The 22,478-nt window shown below is 36.0% G+C and overlaps 1 protein-coding gene across 1 annotated transcript; it reads right to left on the bottom strand.

Moving 5' to 3' along the window:
• Positions 1 to 14,988: 14,988 nt before the first annotated feature.
• Positions 14,989 to 20,751, bottom strand: cacng1a (calcium channel, voltage-dependent, gamma subunit 1a). Its single transcript, XM_026262707.1, has 4 exons — positions 20,260 to 20,751; positions 17,433 to 17,507; positions 17,126 to 17,263; positions 14,989 to 16,866 (listed from the first exon to the last, which is right to left on the bottom strand). Exons 1-4 carry the CDS (start codon positions 20,492 to 20,494, stop codon positions 16,637 to 16,639), a joined length of 678 nt encoding a protein of 225 aa, XP_026118492.1. The 5' UTR covers positions 20,495 to 20,751; the 3' UTR covers positions 14,989 to 16,636.
• Between the last annotated feature and the right edge of the window lie 1,727 nt (positions 20,752 to 22,478).

Here is a 22,478-nt window from a genome sequence, read left to right as displayed (position 1 = left end):
TAGAAAAGGTGGTATCCTCACAATTATATTCCTTCTTAGAGAATAATGGTATATGTGAGGATTTCCAGTCAGGATTTAGACCGTATCATAGTACTGAGACTGCTCTCCTTAGAGTTACAAATGATCTGCTCTTATCATCTGATCGTGGGTGTATCTCTCTATTAGTTTTATTGGATCTTAGTGCTGCGTTTGACACAATTGACCACAACATTCTTTTGCATAGACTTGAACACTTTGTTGGCATCAGTGGAAGTGCATTAGCATGGTTTAAATCGTACTTACATGACCGCCATCAGTTCGTAGCAGTGAATGAAGATGTATCATATCGATCACAAGTGCAGTATGGAGTACCTCAAGGCTCAGTACTAGGGCCGCTACTCTTCACGCTTTATATGTTACCCTTGGGAGATATCATCAGGAAACATGGTGTTAGCTTTCACTGTTATGCTGATGATACGCAGCTCTATATTTCCTCGCAGCCCGGTGAAACACACCAATTTGAAAAACTAATGGAATGCATAGTCGATATAAAAAATTGGATGACGAGTAATTTCTTACTGCTAAATTCAGAAAAAACAGAGGTGTTAATCATAGGGCCTAAAAACTCTGCTTGTAATAACCTAGAACACTGTCTAAGACTTGATGGTTGCTCTGTCAATTCTTCGTCATCAGTTAGGAACCTAGGTGTGCTACTTGATCGCAATCTTTCCTTAGAAAGCCACGTTTCTAGCATTTGTAAAACTGCATTTTTCCATCTCAAAAATATATCTAAATACGGCCTATGCTCTCAATGTCAAATGCAGAAATGTTAATCCATGCATTTATGACTTCAAGGTTAGACTATTGTAATGCTTTATTGGGTGGTTGTTCTGCACGCTTGGTAAACAAACTACAGCTAGTCCAAAATGCAGCAGCAAGAGTTCTTACTAGAACCAGGAAGTATGACCATATTAGCCCGGTCCTGTCCACACTGCACTGGCTCCCTATCAAACATCGTATAGATTTTAAAATATTGCTTATTACTTATAAAGCCCTGAATGGTTTAGCACCTCAGTATTTGAATGAGCTCCTTTTACATTATACTCCTCTACGTCCGCTACGTTCTCAAAACTCAGGCAATTTGATAATACCTAGAATATCAAAATCAACTGCGGGCGGCAGATCCTTTTCCTATTTGGCGCCTAAACTCTGGAATAACCTACCTAACATTGTTCGGGAGGCAGACACACTCTTGCAGTTTAAATCTAGATTAAAGACCCATCTCTTTAACCTGGCATACACATAACATACTAATATGCTTTTAATATCCAAATCCGTTAAAGGATTTTTTAGGCTGCATTAATTAGGTAAACCGGAACCGGAAACACTTCACATAACACCGTACTTTCTACATCATTAGAAGAATGGCATCTACGCTAATATTTGTCTGTTTCTCTCTTGTTCCGAGGTCACCGTGGCCACGAGATCCAGTCTGTGTCCAGATCAGAGGGTCACTGCAGTCACCCGGATCCAGTACGTATCCAGACCAGATGGTGGATCAGCACCTAGAAAGGACCTCTACTGCCCTGAAAGACAGCGGAGACCAGGACAACTAGAGCCCAGAAACAGATCCCCTGTAAAGACCTTGTCTCAGAGGAGCACCAGGACAAGACCACAGGAAACAGATGATTCTTCTGCACAATCTGACTTTGCTGCAGCCTGGAATTGAACTACTGGTTTTCGTCTGGTCAGAGGAGAACTGACCCCCCAACTGAGCCTGGTTTCTCCCAAGGTTTTTTTCTCCATTCTGTCACCGATGGAGTTTCGGTTCCTTGCCGCTGTCGCCTCTGGCTTGCTTAGTTGGGGTCACTTCATCTACAGCGATATCATTGACTTGATTGCAAATAAAAACAGACACTATTTTCAACTGAACAGAGATGACATCACTGAATTCAATGATGAACTGCCTTTAACTATCATTTTGCATTATTGAGACACTGTTTTCCAAATGAATGTTGTTCAGTGCTTTGACGCAATGTATTTTGTTTAAAGCATTATATAAATAAAGGTGATTGATTGATTGATGTTGGCTTCACTGATTCAGTTACCTCCTTGTTTATTACTGTGAAGCAGCTTTGAAACAGATGCTTGAGTAATGCACTAATTAAGATGACTTGACTTGCTTTGACAGTGACCAGTTATAACGGTGGTAGGCGCCCCAACTTAAATAACCAGTTTAAAGAAAAAAAAACCTTCGGGCGACAGACAGGATTAAACCTGTCAAAAATTGACTTAACCCAGGATAGCAGAAAAATAACCACCTGTTACACAACAAATAATAATAATCCCAGACTAAAGGTCATCAGGATATTTATTCTTTCGTATGTTCAAAATCATAACACAGAAAAACGTGAAAAAAAATAAAGAAAAAAAAAAATAAAGAAAAAGAGAGAACAAAGAAAACATTGGATGAACATCTCATTAAGTTTGTGGTAAATCACATACATTAAATCAACAGCATCAATAATTTTAATGGGCAACAACAATTATAAACAAAACACTAAGCACACGGAATGTGCGATTATGAAAGCTATGTGAGTGTGTGCGTGCGTGTGTTGCAGTGTGTGTAATGGCGGCGCAAAGGTACTGACCACGTTTGCAGGTATTGAAGGCACCAATGAGTATCGCGGGTCACCAGACACCAAGATAGGTGAATAAGCAGTTTTTCCTTGTCTTCAGGATTGCTCATGAAAGTTGGTCTGGAAGTGCAATACTTGTCACGCACCATGACATCATACCCATGAAACAGCTGAATGTCTTTCCACTCATACAGGCTACCCTCATGTGCAAACAAACGAATGACGCTTCTGATTCTTCTTCTTCTTCTTCTTCTTCTTCTAGTGTTTAATGGCGGTTTGGCAGACCAACATAAATGGTGCATTTCCGCCACCTACTGATCTGGAGTGTGGAGTGTACTTGGCTTTGGAAGGAAATATAAAAAAAATAATAATAATAATAATTAAAAATTAAATTCTTTTTACTATTCCTGTTTTATTTAGATATTTAAATAATAATTAATGAATTCTTGATTGTCTTGTCCCATTTCCTAGTAATACTTTTATTGAAATTGTATCAACTCCCATCCTTCCTAACTCTTGACTTAACTGTTGTCTCTCCCTTTCATATGCAGCACATTCTAAAAGAATATGCTGCACTGTTTCTAACTCCCCGCAATTATCAGTTTCCTGTATCATGCTTCCCTATTTTATAAAGACTATAATTTAATGCAGTGTGACCAATTCTTAACCTTGTGATAATGACATCTTTTTTCCTATTTCCATATCTTTTCCTCTCATTTCCAACCCGTTCCTGAATTTGATAAAGATGTCTTCCTTTAGAGTCATTATTCCATATCTTTTGCCATTTTTTACTAATTTCAATTGCTATTAATCTCTTGATTTCTGATTTACTTAATGATACATTAATTTCTATTTGTGGATGCTTTAATGCTTTCTTTGCCAACTTGTCTACCTCCTCATTACCATCCACACCCACATGTGCTGGCACCCAGAGGAAGAACACCAATACCCCTAACTGCCTTGCTCTAAATAAACCTTGCAAAACTTCAAATATTAAATCTTGCCGAGATTCCGATTTTCCACTCATAAGACTAGTGAGAGCAGCCATTGAATCCGTACATATCACAGTTCTTGATGGTTGAACTTCTTCAATCCACTGTAGTGCTAATATGATAGCTAGTAATTCAGTAGTAAATACTGACACATGATCCGATAATCTTTTTGCAATTTTTATATTAAATGTAGGAATGAATACTGCTGCTGCTGTTCTACAAGACTCTGGTTCCTTTGACCCATCTGTAAATACCTGTAATACTGAATAATATTCTCGATTTACATACTGTTTAACTACTAACTTAGTTGGTATGCTTATTTGATTATTTATTTCTTTATGTATTTGTAAGTCAATTAATGGCATAGGATACATCCAAGGGGGAATTGCTGGTATTGGAACAGAAGGGGCTATTAAATATTCTTTCAATCCCAAGCTATTTGCCTCCTTCCCTACTACCCAACCAAAGCTTGCTATTTCTTTGTATTCATACTCCCAACATTCCTTCAAAAGTACTTTTACTAGATGACTTTCCAGATGTCCACATACACCAGACCAGTATCTCATCCTCAATTGAAGTCTGCGTTGTTCCAACGATAATTCTCCTAATTCAACTTGTAATGATACTACCGGAGAAGATCTAAATGCTCCACAACAAATTCGCAATGCCTGACTTTGTATTACTTGTATTTTTTTAAGTAAAGTTTTATTCGCAGAACTGTATACCATACTTCCATAGTCTATATTTGATCTAATCACTGCATAATAAATTATTTTCAGTGACTGGCAACTTGCTCCCCAATCCGTACCTGATAAGCATCTTAAGACATTTATTCCTTTTTTACACTTTTCTATCATTTTCTGAATATGAACTCCAAAGTTTAATTTATAATCCATCCACATACCCAGAAATCTCACTACTTTGACTTGTTCCAGCTGATTACCATACATTTTAATATTTAACATAGGATTATTTTTCTTATTTGAAAAACAAATTACTTGTGTTTTTACCACAGAAAATCGAAAACCCCAGCTATTTGCCCATTTCTCCACCTCCTTCACTGCTTTTTGCATTTTATTCTCTACAAATAGCCTATTACGCCCCCTTTTCCACAATGCCCCGTCGTCTGCATACAATGATCTTCCTATTCCAGTCTCAATATTACTAAATATATCATTAATCATTAAGTTGAAAAGAATAGGGCTGCTCACACTTCCCTGGGGAGTTCCATTCTCAATTGAGAGAATCCTAGAATATGCAGACCCTACTCTAACTTGAATCGTTCTTCCAAACAAAAAACTTGAAATCCAGTTATACATCTTTCCCTCAATTCCCAAACTTTCAAATTTCATTAACAGCCCTTCTTTCCACAACATATCATAAGCCTTTTCAACATCGAAAAAGACTCCCACCAACATTTCTTTATTAACTTGAGCTTTTCGAATTTCTGCCTCCAAACTCAGAATTGAATCCATTGTATTTCGCCTTTTTCTAAATCCGCTTTGACATGCTGACAACATACTTTTACTCTCCATTTCATACGTCAACCTATTCATAACCATCCGTTCCATAAGTTTGCATAAATTGGATGTCAATGCAATTGGTCTATAACTAACTGGCTGGGAATGATCTTTTCCAGGTTTAGAGATTGGCACTATTACTCCATGTTTCCAACTCACAGGAATATTCCCTGAATCCCAAATTTTATTAAAAAGTCTTAAAATTATATTCAATGATCCATCTGACAATTGCTTAATCATCTCATAACAGATTTCATCCTTTCCTGGGGAAGTATGTTTAACCCCTACAAGTGCTCTCTTTAACTCATATAAAGTAAATGTTGAGTCTACGCTACTGCCTGACGGAATCTTCTTTTCATATATATGCTCATTCTCTTTCACTTTCTGTTCCCTATACTTCTTCATATTATCTGTAATATTATCATTACTATGCACCTTTACAAATGCTTCCACTAACATCTCTGCTTTATCACTATCTTTTATCGATATTTTCCCATGTCCTACTAAAACTGGAATATTAATATTTCTCTGGATCCCTCCCATCTTCCTAATCGTGTTCCAAACCTCATTTATTTCAATGTCTTCCCCTATTCTATTGCAATATTCTCTCCAGAACATTCTTTTTGCTATTCTTATTTCTCTCCTAACCATAGCCTGAGCTCTCTTAAAAATAATGTAATCAGTAAACAATACAGATTTTCTGGCTTTCTTCATTGCTTTATTTCTTTCCCTCACTGCCTTACTACATTTTTCATTCCACCACGGGACTGCTTTTCTACTAGTTATAGTTTTCTTTTTTCCTATTACCTCCTCTGCCGTATTTCTTAACACTTTAATTACTTTCATACTTAACTCTTCTATTTCTTCAATTTCTCCCATTTCGTTCATATTGTTATTACACAGTTCTTTAAAAAGCTCCCAATTAGCTCCCATAAATTTCCATCTTGGCATTCTCTCCACCACAGTTTGTACAATATCCACACCAATTTGACACCATATTGGAAAATGATCACTTCCCATTGAACTTTGCTTGCTTACACTCCATTCACATTTTCTAGCTAGATCTTCTGAAACTAGAGTAATATCTAATGCTGAATTACGCCCGTTACTCACATCTATTCTTATTATATTTCCATTATTAATACATACTGTCCCCAATCTAGCATTTCTTCCACTATTAACCCATTGTAATCTGTTTTAACACTCCCCCATAATGTATTATGTGCGTTAAAATCACCACACCATACTACCTTCTGATGAGTATTACCTCTTATTTTTTCTGTTGCATTCTTACATAGCTTTTCACATGGATTATAAAAATTAATTATTTTTATACTTTGATTCCCTTCCCATACTTCCATCATCAACACCTCTTGATCCTCACTCACTTCTACATTCCTGTATCCCACCCCTTGTTTTATAAATGTTGCTACCCCACCTCCATTACAATTTTCCCTATCTTTCCTAATTAATTGATACCCTTGCAAAACAAAATTTAACTGAGGTTTAAGCCATGTCTCCTGTATACATATAATATCTGGTCTTTTATCAAGATCAGAGATGAATTTTTTAAACTATTGTCCATTAGCAATTAAGCTTCTCGCATTCCACTGAAATATTAAAATCACCATTATGAACCACCACATCCTGCTTGCGTATTTGTTAACTGCATCTTTAATTTTTCACTAATCATTTCCACAGAAATTCCCTCAATCTCTAGATATTTTTCAGCTGCTTTTATTATTATTCTGATTCTTTCAGTCCGGCTTTCTGTTTGCGCAGAACAGTTCACCACTTCAGCTATAAAGGTTACAAATGCCACATTATTCTTAATCCCAAAGTTCTCTTTAGTTTTTCCCTGAACCGCCTCCGAATATGACAATCCTTCCTTTATTCTTACATTTTGCACTTGAGCTGCATTTTTCCTCACCTCACATCCTCCATATCCCGCACTATGCTCCCCTCCACAATTACAACACTTGGGATCAACTCCTTGCTCTTATTTGCCATATTCATGCTCTCCACCGCATCTCGCACACCTTTGTTTACCTCTGCATACAGCCGCTCCATGTCCAAATTTTTGGCATTTGTAACTAGTGGAGGGGGTACGTAAAGCCTAACCGAGAAACTCATAAATCCTAAAAAGACTTTACTTGGCAGCATATCCTCATCAAACTGAATCATCACTGATAAACTATCTCCCCTTTCATTGTTTCTATTACATTTCAGTCTTTTCACGCCAATTACTGCGCCTCCCGCATGCGCGTAATTTGTAGGGGGGTTACGGGGGTCATGACCCCCCCAAAAATCAGATCCAACTAATATAACCCCCTTAATATCATAACATCATTCAGATTAAAATAATATGAAATATTCAGAATGAATACTTTTGTTCTTTTTCTTTATTAATTTCATTTGCCAGCAAGAAAGATAGTATCATATTTTAAATAATCTGTAGTGTAAATTAGCATGTTACCTTTTACACAAGAAAATTATTCATATGCCGCGAGTGTAACCCCCCCCCCCCCCCCCCCCCCAATGGTAGACCCAAAGTTACGCCCTTGGCCTCCCGTAAGACCTTTCTTAATCTTTTCCTCTGTTACATCAGTAGGGATCCCTGTAATTACTCCTTTAACCCATTTCTTTTCTTCTTGAACTGAACAATTCACACCCTGTCCCATGATCGTTTTAATTTTTAGAGCCTTTTTCTGTTGTCTAGTGTCCTTACAGTATATAATCAATCTACCATCCCTCAACTTCTTCACACTTTCAACCAGTCCTATTTTTTCCTTAATCACTTTAGATAATTTCAGTGGATTAATGACACTGAAAGATCCAGCATCTAATTTCAACAATACCTTAAACCCTTCTTTCCTTTCCCTTGTCACATGTAATCCATTCTCACTTTCAGTTTCCGATTCATTTCTTCTATTTTTCTTCCTTTTCCGATTTCCTACTGTACTCCATTCACTATCTCCACCTTCCGCGCCAAAATTTTTATCCTCCATTTCCGGATCGCTACCGGATTCTACTCCACTTCCTACCATGCACACTCCAGTCACAGATCAGCTGTCTCCTTGCCGCCTATCCACGTCACCACTCTATCCACCGCCCGCCGTGTTCCAGCCATAGACAGTAAAAGAAATGGACACAGCGACCCCATTGGAACTCAATTGGGACAAATGAAGCCCAGTTTTAACGTTTTTAAGGAATTCCGTTTCTGAAGCGCAGACTCAAACGAAGCTTGACGACCTGTCTGCCAGATGTAAATCTTCTAAGTGGCTGTGCGTGCAAACTGCCATCGTTAATCTTGCAGAGACGGCGAGCTTGAGCGGGGAGTTCTTTGTCGTGAGTGAGCAGGAGTAAGTATTCTGATTAATTATTTTGTATAGTATTTTAAAATGTAACGCCAGTACGCCATATTAAGTTAATTGCCTGCGAGCTTCTCCTCCTGTCAAGTCTCAAGTAAGTCCCAAGTATTTTTTTCTTGGGCAAGTCAAGTCAAGTCACAAGCTATGTCAAGTCAAGTTCAAGTCAAGTCACCTTAATATTGTTATTTTACCTGCAGAATCTGATCTTAATAAAGTTAAAAGACAAGATATAAGTAACTGTCAGTAAATTAAAATAATTTGGATTTGCATTGTAAATACTCATGTTCAGTAAAATACATCATGGAATCAAACAAAATTGCAACTTCCTAAAATTATTTATTTTTCACTTCTGCCAACAGTGTTTGAAATGTTTTACATTTTCAACATTGAGTCCATAAAACTAAACATCCAACAGACTCCTCTCTGAACACCTCTCTCTCTCTCTCTCTCTCTCTCTCTCAAACACAGTTTACATACAACATTAAACTGTTACATTTCTCCTCTCTCTCTCTCTCTCTCTCTCTCTCACACACACACACTCTCTCTCTCAGAGAATAGAATATAAATATGACGTATTTTCAGTTGTTTCATACTTTTTTGTTATGTACAGTACAGACCAAAAGTTTGGACACACCTTCTCATTGAAAGAGTTTTCTTTATTTTCATGACTATGAAAATTGTAGATTCACACTGAAGGCATCAAAACTATGAATTAACACATGTGGAATTATATATGGAATAATATACATAACAAAAAAGTGTGAAACAACCGAAAATATGTAATATTCTTGGTTCTTCAAAGTAGCCACTTTTTGCTTTGATTACTGCTTTGCACACTCTTGGCATTCTCTTGATGAGGTTCAAGAGGTAGTCACCTGAAATGGTCTTCCAACAGTCTTGAAGGAGTTCCCCGAGAGATGCTTAGCACTTGTTGGATCTTTTGCCTTCTGTCTGTGGTCCAGCTCACCCCTAAACCATCTGGATTGGGTTCAGGTCCGGTGACTGTGGAGGCCAGGTCATCTGGCGCAGCACCCCATCACTCTCCTTCTTGCTCAAATAGCCCTTGATGCCTTCAGTGTGACTCTACAATAGTCAATAGTCATGAAAATAAAGAAAACTCTTTGAATGAGAAGGTGTGTCCAAACTTTTGGTCTGTACTGTACATAACAAAAAAGTATGAAACAACTGAAAATTTATATTCTGCACTGCATATATATATATATATATATATATATATATATATATATATATATATATATATATATATATATATATATATATTTATATTTATATATATGTAATATGCACTTGTCATGATTGGGTAATCGCGGCAGCTACATTTGTTTTTCTGATTAATTGTTTTGCTCTATGACAAAGACAAGGTGACAAAATATTCGGGGCTTATGCCCCCTTAGCCCAACCCTAGCGCCGCCCCTGGAATACGTTTTTTTGAAGGCCTGCTAGCGGATCATTAGGGACTGTTCACATCACGTCTTTTGTGCGCGCAAGTTCGTTATTTCCAGAGCCATATAGAGTGAGAGTTGCGACAACTCCATTGACTCCAATGGAACGCTTTTTTTACAGCAATGGCGGCTCGTGGAGCCTCTCAATAGTTCCCGGAAGTAGCAGCAAACCTATGCCGCGCCATAGAGATGCAGCAGAACAAACCGTTTGCGACGCACTTTTAACAGGTAAGACGTTTAAATAATAAGATTGAATATTATCAGTACATCTTAATAACAATAAATTGCAAATTAAAACCTTCTAGCAGATAATCACTCATTAAATGAGTAGATTTAAGGTTTGTTATCAGATAACTAACAGATTAGGCTAGGACTGGAGCTGAATAAAGTTAGTAACGAACACCCTAATAATTGTAAAATCTGTTCTCATAATTCAGTTTCATCCATCGTGTTTGCAATTAGAAAAAAAGGAGTATAAACATTTTTTTGCAGGGTGGGGAAAGTTAGCTAACGTTACATAGCCTATTACGTTAGTTCAATATAACGTGTGACAGCGGTGAGTGGAAGTGGTAAAAATGAGGTTATAAAGTTTGTTCCTTATTACACGTATTAAATCACTTAATAATAAAATGCACCCTATTGATATACATTTAGAGTGAATTGAGTTTGCAAAAACATGGGTGGAGTGTTTTTAGTCATTGTGATTCATTTACTATTACCTGTCTATATTATATAATAATACTGTATTATATACTTAAACTTGTTAGTGTATAAAAGTAACATACTGTAACATTCTGTGGGTTCTGGTGGGTGGAGGATTAGTGGTGCCACTGGAGTGTTCTGTGATGGAGCATCAGTGAGGATGCAGGTCAGGAGAGCTGAGGGGACCTTTTTTTTTTTTGATAGCTGAATTTTCATTATTTTTCTTAGTGCTGCCTTTGCATTGCTTGATCTTTATTTTTTTTTTCTTGTCTCTTAAATTTTTTTAATAGACCCAGGTAACTGGCTGATGGTTCACAGGAATGCTGACTGGCTGCTGGTTGACTGGGCAGTGTCACCTGTCCCTGTCTCTCCTCTCTAGCCATGTCCTTTTTCTTCACTCTCACTTTACCTTCTCTGAGTGTCCTCGTTCTTTTTTCCTCAACCTTTGAAACTGATAGAGGTAGAATACATGGTTTTGCTAATGTTAAATATTGAAAATATCACATCACTTTACTTCAACTAGTACGAGTTTGTACTTATTATATATGAATCACCTGAAATAACATAGCTGTAATCAGTAGCCATTTCTTGTATGTTCACAGGTCTAGGGGTGCATCGTGGAGCAGGGCCCTCCTCTTTTTGACCACAGGACGATGTACAAAGATTGTGGGAATAGCATCTGGTCTCAGCCTACTCTTGAATTTTTTGGTCATGACAAATTGCTTTGCCACAATTTGTCTGCATACTGACTTCAGTTTAGTTTCCACACACACCTTTTTTTTTGTCTACCCACATACAGTACATATCACATGGTGGTTAAATGCACAGTTATAGGTAACACTGATGACTCCCTGCAATGTCTCACCATGAGTCTCAGCTCCCTGGGTTTTGCAAGGCTTTGCTTGTTCCTTATTTCTAGTAAAACATTGTCAATGTAAAAAAGTGCAAATAAATGTAAGTATAATTACCTAACAATTTTTTGTTGTTGTAATTTTTATTTGTATTTAGATTGCTCCTGCTGACTTGAGCCAACCATTATTTTCTCCTCTCTATGTCAGCGGGGAAGCCATACATTCGCACACCTTTCTCTGACTGAGTGGAGCATCCCCATGCAGCACAGTAAACCATGGTGGAGACTATGCAAGGACAACATTAAAGAAAGGACACATACAAAATGCTTGTCATGCTATTAAATTTATTAGAAATGTATTCATGAATTGCTGTAAATAGTTAATTGTATAATTACAACTTAAAATAACTGTTTTCTGTTTTAAAATGGAATATACTCCTGTGATGCCAACCTGAATTTTCAGCATCATTACTTTTGAATGGCAGTGTACATGTTTATATACGAGTATGCTTAAGTTGTTTTAAACCTGAATATATTGTATACATGAATAAGTATTGTAATAATTATACTAGATATAATAGGTATATTATTTATAATACATAATTATATTACTATATGTAATTGTAAGAATTATAAACAGTAAGCTTCATTTTACATTTATTTAACATGCTAATTACTGCTGGTAACAGTTAATTGACCCATAGTGCGGTCCCAGCTGAAAATCACCTGTCACCAGCCTGTCTCTGTACTACCTGAAAGTCATCAATATGACATGAGTTAACATTAGATCAGTGAAAAAATGGACAATATGTAACGTAAAAAGGCAACAGTAACCCGTGTTTATAAAACTTAACGTTAGCCTGAAATACGTTTTTAAAATAACGGTAATTGAACACTAATCCTCAAATATTACCCGATTTGATATTTTAAAAGCAACATCGCTGTAACTACATACTCATGCTACATACATATGTCAGTGTGTTGTATAAACATATAAAATAAATGCATTTATTGACTCCTTATTACCAGAAATCGCAGTTCTGTCACTCTACTCTTATCAGTTTGAATGGCCGCCAACGCACTTCCTGGAACTATTTGAAGTCTACACGAATCACGTGACAACTAAACATTTCGAACTTCCGTTGTCGCAACTCTCTCTCTATATGGCTCTGGTTATTTCCAATGTAGGCGCGCGGTATGCGCGCTCATAATGGAAGCAACGCGCTCAACATCTAAACTTTTCAGAATGCCGCAAGCGCACCGCAGGTCATGTGACAATAACTAACCAATCAGCTTCATCCTTTCTCGTATCAACGTTGAAAGCTCATTTAAGATGAAGGAACAGCTGTTCATAGCTGTATATGGATTGTCATTTTGAAATGAATTTAGTAGCAGAGCTACTGCGAGCGATTTTTAGTGCTGCAAATCCATTTATCCTTTGCTGAAATTTCCGCGTTTTCATTGAGAGAGAGCGTGTCATTGATGCTTAGCAACAACAGACGCCCCAGGAGCACTTCTGCCCGAGCGCTTTGGAAAGAAGTAGAAAGCGGCGCGACTAGCGTTTTCCACGCGTTTTTAGTCGCGAACTATTGAAGACAAAAGCGATGACCCTCGGTACCTCTCAGGCTGACATGTTGATGTGATGTGATATCTGATTTAAGTGGGCGTGGTGTGTGTAAGGTAGAGAGGGCATGACTGATGATACTGTCCTGATCCAGTCACAACGCTATTCTCAGCCTGCGCTCCAGCTGAGTAATCAACTTTATTTAAAAAAATAATTTATATATTTTATATTCAAAATGAAAACATGATGTAATTAACACTCAAGTCATTCAAGTCATCGTGTCTCAAGTCAAGTCAAGTCCCGAGTCTTTAACTTCCAAGTCCGAGTCAAGTCTCAAGTCCTAAAAATAGGGACTCGAGTCGACTCGAGTCCAAGTCACCAAGTCACAAGTCCCCATGTCTGCATTGTCGTGTATCTTTAGAAATAAATAATGGACAAACAGAGTCTTAAAACGCCTCAGATGTAAAGTTATTTGCTGTCAAAGTGACGCCAAAATGAATGGGAGTCAATGGGAATGCTAACGCAAGTGAAATTCTGCTAAAAGATGGCAGCCCCCACCCGACTTCAACTTCCGGTCGAGTTCCTTGCCCCTTGGTTCCAGCGTAGTCGACGCTTCTGATTCTTCTTCTTCTTCTTGTTTAATGGCGATTAACTCCAAAGAAGCATTATCGCCACATACTGTGTTGGGTGGCAAATTATCCTTGGGTGATAAGTCTGAAGTTTAAAACTATTTCCTCTTCCTTCTTTCACAATTGGACCATTAACTATGTTTCCAGGTTGAACCCTACTCTATCATCCCACATACATCATAATTATTTATCATACCTGCAATACCTACTTCATCCAGCGCTGCTTGTTCAGCTCCTCCGTCCACACTCAGCCCCCATGGCAGGTTCAACATTTCAAGTATATCATATTCTAAATGCCAAACCTGAATCATATATAAACGTAATTAGTGCTCTATACATCTGTCTATCCATTAATCCATTTCCTAAAATATCCTCATTCTTCATTCTATCCTCTCCATTCTTCAGATGACTGAACAATACATCCCGGAAAATATTATACTTACTACAAATAAATAATACATGAAATACATTTTCAGATACACCACACACATCACATAATCCATTTTCATGTAGCCCCATTATTGCCGCTTCTGATTCAGGTATGACACGCTCCCTTTAAATACAACTCCCTTCCGCCGTTAATTGACACATTCCACCCAGAAATCACGCTAAAATGAAAGTGAAAGTAACCAATGTCGTAGAACAGATTCTTTTGTTTGCCACACAGTACTGCCAAGAATCCCTTACCAAAACTCTACTCCCTCTAATATGTGCAAGGAAAATGCCAGAAAATGCCAGTGGATGAAGATTAAGTCTCACCAGAGTTAAATACATTTGAGACACTTTAATATATCACATACTTACTCATTTGAGACACTTTAATATATCACATACTTACTATCAACTTGGTTTCTATGAAATTGTTTTTCATTTGTAAGTAATTACAAATTATATTACTGGTTCATTTGACTTTAGTATACTTTACATAAAGTATGAATTACTGGTTGACAAATGTTTTCTTTTTTTAGCTATGGCGTCAAATTTGTACAGTAGTAAAATGAATGGTAAACATTATTAGTGGTTCATGCATTTCTTAAAGAAAGACAATAATTAGCAGGCAGATCAGACAGCTATCTTTCAGCTGTTGTTCATAAAATGGAAACCTAAACTGTGACTGTTAAACTATGCCTAGATAATATTATGTAGTATATAAACAGCTAAATAAATATTGCTATTTTATCTAAAAACATCAAAACCTCTGGTGCATGGTGTACATTAAAGTGAATCTTTTTTTAAATAAATCACAGTAAAGGAGACAGAATGAACATTGACATGAACATTGGAGTTAGCTTACTTTTTTATTAGAAATGCATGACATAAGGTTGTAATAGCAGAAATGCATGTATTCTGCTGGGCTGCATAACATGATCCAAAATCCACGGTCTCTTGTTCCACATGCAAATAACATCAAAATACATAATTACAAAGGTTTCAAATTAAAAATGTTTTTTTTTTCTTTCTTAAATAGTTTTTTGTTTGTTTGTTTGTTTTTGCCTCAACGTGTGGTGAGACAACTACAAACTCTCTTACTGCCATTACAAAACTAAAAATGTTGTCAGTATGCTCACCCCTCTTTTTAGCAATGGCAATGACAGGAATTGATAGGAGAGGAAAGAAAAAAGGAAAGGACCACAAGCAAGAAGGCTCTAAAACTTTTGTTGTCCAAGAACTGCCCACAAGGCTATGAAACCCTATTGGTGTTTGTCAGTGACAGTAATTCCCACTTTCTACATCCAGTTGCCAAGTTTACAAAAAAGTTCCAGGTCTAATAAGACTTTTTAAGCCCACTAAGCTTTAAGTTTAGAAGATTCTATAGAATTTAATTTATTGTCGAAAAGCCTGCTGAATCCAAATACATTTTTTGTTAAGATCTTTTTTCTAAACAGAGTGAATCACCACCCAAAAATATGGTCAAGACTTTTTTCTGATCTACAGGTTACAGCTGGAAACATAAACCAAATTTGTGCAAACCCAAAAATTTTCCTGTTCCTAAGAGGGTTATAAATTACAAATCACAGAAGCATGTTCTTCTAAAAAAAATACTTAGCACACCAATACATTTCAAGCTTGTAAACATAGTTTGTGGGTACATTTCAGGAAGCTGTAGACTTGGAAAGTCTCAGAATAATTTAACTTTTTCACATAAGAGTGATATTGATGCCATTTTTCTTTGCACCTGCAAGATCTGAAATTATTCCAAAATGTCAGGCCAAGTATTCAGTAACCACAGCAGACCAAGCATTTGCATTCAGCTCAGGGCAGTTGAAAGCATCACTGTGCCCAAGCAATAGAGAAATATTGTAAAATGGCTATCAATAAAATGAGATTAATTAATCAAAAAACCAACCATCTTAGAAAATAAAATAAAATGCATTTACAGGATATGAATTTTGCTTTCTGGAGAAGAATATTGTGGCATTATGCCATTGCACTATTCACTGACAAATTAGTGCAGATTAACTTTTCCTGTTACATCAGCTTCTGAACATATGCTAGTCAGATGTTAATAATTTTTCAATCCTTCACGCTAACAATCACTTCTCAATTTAAACCATCCCATTGTCATAAACCTTCCCTGTATTTCTGTTAATGTATAGCATTATTATATAAAAGTTCCAGCTGCACGATGCCAGCTGCACTCCTCATATTACATCTCAAAGATTTTACAAAAAAGGATGTTAAATATTAAATATATGTAAATAATAAAAATGTAAAGATTGAAAAGCTTGGCTTCTTGCTGGCATAGTTGAATGTACAATAAAAGGTGTGTTACACACCTTTATTCCTCAATGCCTGTACGCAGTGGGGGAAGCTACTGAGCTTTTTAAGATGTATGACCTCTGTTTGTCAATCTCTGACATTGTATCAAAGAGGTCTAGATATATTTTGAGACAGTGCTTTACCTGCTGGAATCTGGGATTCCTGCTCTATATTTGTTCAGGCTCAGTGTCCATGCAGGTTTCCCAGGGATTTCTAGGCATATGTGGCATGGAGACCACCAACAGACCAATTCCACTGAGGAGGAGCAGGACAAAACCTGTGCATGCACACGCAAAAGACCAGGAATAGTAATACTCGATCCAGATAGTCTCCTCACTTTCTATCATCCTCTTGACTGACTGACGCATTACCTCCACTGAGATGATGGCACAAAGACCTGAGGACAGAAAATATATGAAAATCAATGTACAGTGCCCTCAAAAAGTATCTTTTTTTAATTTTTGAAATATTTTAATAGCAAAGTGTTTTTGTACTAACTTTCATTCAAATAAATGTTTACTGTTATCTAATTCAATGGCATTCTAACAAGTGTCTAAATGCCTTTTTTGTATACAACATTTTGGTAATACAATTTTCTAAAATGCAGTGTATCAAATAAATTATTTGTAAGAGAATGATTAGATGCTCCATCCTACCTGCAAAAGCAAAGAACATGCCAGCAGGCTTGTACAGATAGTCCTTTCCCTTTCTGAGGGAACCCAACACACACAATGTGCCCAGAATCATGAAGAGAAGACTGAAGATAGCTATGGCAGCTGCTGAGATGTTGTATTCTGAGTAGATAAATCAGCAAGAGCTACAATGACAATGATTTTCAAATATAATAAAACCTAGTATAATATACTGTTCACTACACCTGTGTTTATTTTTCATTTCATCACCCTTTACAGTACATATAGCAGACGTTATGGTGCACAGTGCACACCGTTGGTTTGAACTCACCTCTCTGAGTTTTAACTTCAAAGATCTCAGAATCTTCCCCTGGTGTGAAGTGTCTGAAGTAAGAGCAGTTCATTTCTAAAGGGTAAAAATATTAATTAATTATATATTAATTACATTAACATTATTATTTTTAATACCTTTTAAATAAACCTGATATATGAATATTTAAGTGAATATGTTTTATTATGTTCCTGTAGCTCAATTGGTAGAGCATTGCGCTATCAAGGTTGGTGGTTTGATTCACCGGGATAACATGATAGCTAAAAATTGATAGCCTGAATGCATAAATATAATTTCATTTTTAATTAATTATTAGCCAGGGCTTATTGCCCCTCAAAAGAATTCTTGTGTGAGTCACCTGTTGCCTTAAGTGGCAACTGCAGAGTTTTTATTTTTATTTTTTTATTTTATGTCCCGTGTAATTTTATGAGCAGCTAAATATAAATGCTGAGATATTTGACAACTGTTGAAGAGTTGGCTCCATGAGACTGCAAATGTGACAAAACTGAATACATGAGGCAGAAGGCAAAGTATGCTATGCTTTGATGAGACAATCACTGTCCAAAAAAGAGGAGAACATGCTTTTAACAAAATCTTCCAATCTGCTGATGTTCACATGGGATGGTGTTGCTTTATTTAGAGAAATGACTGATAGATTGCTGTAATGCAGCATGGCATGTTCAGCTAGTCTTTCATGTTGTGCCAAATAATAAACAAACTGTAGAATCATGTGCATTTTATTGATGCAGTGATTGGCAAGGAGGGATAAAACATATCATATGTCTAAAATAATTTATGTTTATAGTTTTTAATATGACACAGACCAAAACTGATTGCAACCCTATTTCTAATACTCATTACGCACTCCCTGAAACTGTCATATGGATCTATGTTCAAAATAATGACTGTAATAATGGCAGATATTAATGTACATGTTTCCAAAGGTCTTTGTCATCCTGTAATTCCAAATCAACCTGCTAGTTCCACCACATCCTCTCATGTTCAAATAGAATCAATGCCTCCTTTTGCCTCTCTTTTTTCTTATAGGGTCTCCTGAGAATTTGGGCCACAGTCAAAGTGGTATTATCTGAGGGCCAATAGGAATGTCTGTGTTGAGAAAAAGGTGGCAGGCATCTATGCTGTTCTCTCAGATGTGACCGTCAGTCACAGTAATGGAATTGTACCACTCTTAAATTCAGAGTATCTCCCCTCTTGGGACAGCTGACTATTTACATGGCCTAATTATAGATTTTACTGACTACATTTACAAGGGCAATCACACACGTACTCACACAGCTGCTATGTTTTAAACCACTAAATTAAACTGTTAAACTCAAGCTTAAGTATAAGCCTGATTTAAAGTTTGGGGCAATGTATATATATATATATATATATATATATATATATATATATATATATATATATATATATATATATATATATTACACTTTTACTGATCAGTATGTTTAACATGGTAAGTGTTAAGTGTCTGGGCTTTAGGGATATGATACCAAAAAGGCAGCATTCATTTCAGATTTTAATAATTTAAATTCAAATTTAATTACTTTGTTTAATTATAAAAATACATCTTGTCTGTAAGGTTCAGAGTCACTGACACACCACACCTATTAGCTACTTCCTGTCATTCTGCTTACAGCTTTCCCACTTTGGCAGTGATCTCCATGCTGCAGTTGTCATAGCACCTATACAAGTCCCAAGGATAGGGAAATCCCATTAGATCTGCAGACCATCAATGGGTCCTGACTAAGGGCTAAGACTATGGATTGAGGGAGGGATAAAAGATTTATCAACTCTCTGTGTGAAGACGCTTTGAAAACCTCTGATTATATATCATTTGGTGCTGTCAAATGATTAATTGCAATTAATCACATTCAAAATAAAAGTTTTATGTTGACATAATATATGTGTGGGTACTGTGTATATTTATTATATGTGTGTGTGTGTGTGTGTGTGTGTGTGTGTGTGTGTGTGTGTGTGTATATATATATATATATATATATATATATATATATATATATATATTCATATAAATTATACCATATTAGTGCTGTCAAACAATTAACCGTGATTACTTGCATCCAAAAAAAAAGTTTTTGCTTATATATATATATATATATATATATATATATATATATATGTGTGTGTGTAATGTATATTTATTAAATATATACACAAACACATACAGAATATATTTAGAAAATACTTGCATGTAAATCGTTTGACAACACTATTTATCATATATAAATTTAATATAGAAACCAAACATATTTTCTTAGATATGTACATGTGTATGTGTGTATTTGCATATACATGATAAATATACACAGTACACACATATTTTATGTAAACAAAAACTTTTATTTTGGATGCGATTAATCATTTGATAGCACTAATATAATTACTCTGGATATGCATTTTTATAAGGAGGATTTTTTTATACTTTATAAATATAAATATTTAATTTTGGGATCTTCAAAGTAGCTAACATTTTCCTAGATTACAGCTCTGCACATTAATTCTCTCAACAAACAAATTATTAATTATGCAAAGCATATAGGATTTGGACAGAATTTATACAGAACACTAGACACTAGATCTATATTTTTTCCTAATCTTAAAAGCTATTAATCTAAAGGTCTTTGTTACATGTGTTTTACATGGCTAAAATCTGTTTTGTTGTCAAACATAAATTGTAATTATGTATGATCATTTTGATTATATTTGTACAAAATTAACATTATAAATAATGCATACAATTATAATGCATAAAAAAAAACACCAGATAATTAGATAATCTGTCACTTACCCCCCGGCAAGCTGATAGGTCCACAAACTTTACCAATTAATTCCTTGTCCTCAATATAGATGTGTTTCTTACAAAGTCTCCAAAGGCCAAAGTGGGCTGCCTCACATGTTGTGTTTACGTGCTCCACTCGAGGACTCAACACGGCCCAGTGGTCTGTCACCACCGCTGTTAACATGCACACTGAGCCCACCGTGATAACAAAAAACAAGATTTTTGTCTTGGTTTCCTTCTTCATTTTGTCCAGAACCCACTGCTTATGGACAAATAAAATGAAACGTTTACACGAAAATAACTCTAATGAAGATAAACAGTGAAAGAATCACTGAATATCAGAACAGTATAGTACAGAGACCTAGTCCAGAATGTTCTTGATTCTTAGGGTCTCTGTGAAGCTCTCTGCTTGTGCATGGATAAAAAGAGCCAAATGACAGTGTCCTAGCATTTATGCTGAGAGACCAGACTTCGACTGCAGCTGTTGGGGCTTGTCAGGAAAGTTGATGACCAAATGGACTTGTCTCACATGAGGTCTGTGTGGGGTGAGTTGGGCTTCTATAAATGTGAGCTGTGAGTCTAATGTCTAGCTGTTGACAGATCAGGTTCCATCCGCCATTAACCACTAGGGCGTGACAATTCCATGCAAAGAATTATTCTTGTGAGGCAAACTGGACTGACAAAAAGTCTCAATACTGATACACTGAAATAAAAGGTTTTTTTTCCAAAAACAGCCAAAACTCCCTCAAAATGAATTAGTGTTGAGTAACTTTCGTATTTTCTGTCAACCATGATAAACCACGCCTCTAGCAAATGCCGAAACATTATATGTGTGTAACAACTTCAGTCTAAATGTTCTCAAGGAAGAATAATGTTGTATTTTTCATGTTTTTCATGTATTTGTTGTGTGTAGAAGATACTGCCACATTTGTGTGCGGTAATCGCATAGGTTAATGAGTTAGAAATTGTGTTAATTCCCTTAAAAAATGTGACTGGCTTGAACTGGAACTTATAAGGGGCCCCACTTTAAAATGTACTCCTCTTCACAGCCTTGTATATATAATAAAACATGTTCACAAGTTACTGAGATTAAGTCCAAGTCAAAATTCAAGTTGAGTTGAGTCATTTCTCAAATCTGTCATGGCCACATCTGTCAAATCTTTTTTAGCAAGTGTTCGTCTGCTGCTGTTTTTTAAATGGCAATTGAGTATTCATCAAGTTACAAGTGCCTTATTTTCAGTATTGGAGAAAGATACTTTTTAAAGTAAGTGCATTACAATATTGCTATACTCCCTAAAAAGGCACCTAATTGCTTTACATTTATGGAAAGTAGTGCATTACTTTCGTATTACTTTTATGTTACATTTTAAATCTGGGCTGGGCCTGCTCGTTTGTTTTTAATATAAAAAGTTATATTTGTGGAAAATGTAAAAACTCATTTTACACCAAAAGTAAAAGAAACAAGCCTCAGCCTGAATGAAATGTGTACATTTGAAATTCACATTTGTACAGTAGAGGATGCAGCTCAAATAAGCCTTTCAGTTGTGCTGCCATTCTGGATTGCATGAAGAATAGGAGACAGGAGAAGTAGTTCAACATCCTTCAGCAATAAAAATAAAAAGAAACACAAATGTTATGTTTATATAAAGTCATTTTTGCTTAGTAGTATTATAGGTTATATTGGATCATCAATGGTCAGGAGAAAAGACAGCACGGTTAATGACATATTTAATTATTTTTACACAGCAACTGTGCATATTCTCCCAGTTTCTCTCTTAACATTGGGACAGGAAAGCTGTCAGTTGATAAATGGGAAAAAAAGTAACTGGCATTAATTACTTAAAAAAATAACTGAAATATAGGCTCTATATTCTTGTAAATTGTTGTAATTACTGTAATGAAGTAATGCATTATTGGTTTCTTGTACATATTTTATGTACATTACTTTGTAAGGTGTTACCACCAACGCTGATTACTTTTCTTCTGTGTTATTTTTATCCCTGACTTTATTCTGAAATATGCAAAGATGTGCTCCAGTATTCCATGAAAAGACCTATAAAGGATAAGCGTAATGTGAATGGATGGATGAATGGAAAGATGGATGGTTGGACGGATAGCATGGACTATGGATCAGTATAAGGATAAGTTGTATACTGTATATTATTGCAAAACTGACAGAAGTGATTTCAGTAATTGTTCTCCTGCTATTTTTGTTCAGTCTTCACCAT

Source organism: Carassius auratus, chromosome 6 (assembly GCF_003368295.1).
Source record: "Carassius auratus strain Wakin chromosome 6, ASM336829v1, whole genome shotgun sequence".
NCBI classification, from domain to species: domain Eukaryota; kingdom Metazoa; phylum Chordata; class Actinopteri; order Cypriniformes; family Cyprinidae; genus Carassius; species Carassius auratus.
The sequence above is the reverse complement of the archived record's forward strand: the minus strand, read 5'-3'. Positions and strand labels throughout refer to the sequence as shown.

Excerpts from the sequence above, each read along its gene's own strand:
- cacng1a (XM_026262707.1), bottom strand. The coding sequence starts at position 20,494 with ATGAAGAAGGAAACCAAGACAAAAATCTTGTTTTTTGTTATCACGGTG. Across the intron at positions 17,264-17,432 it reads TGAAGTTAAAACTCAGAGAG|AATACAACATCTCAGCAGCT; the intron begins GTGAGTTCAAAC and ends TTATCTACTCAG. Across the intron at positions 16,867-17,125 it reads CATGTTCTTTGCTTTTGCAG|GTCTTTGTGCCATCATCTCA; the intron begins GTAGGATGGAGC and ends TTCTGTCCTCAG.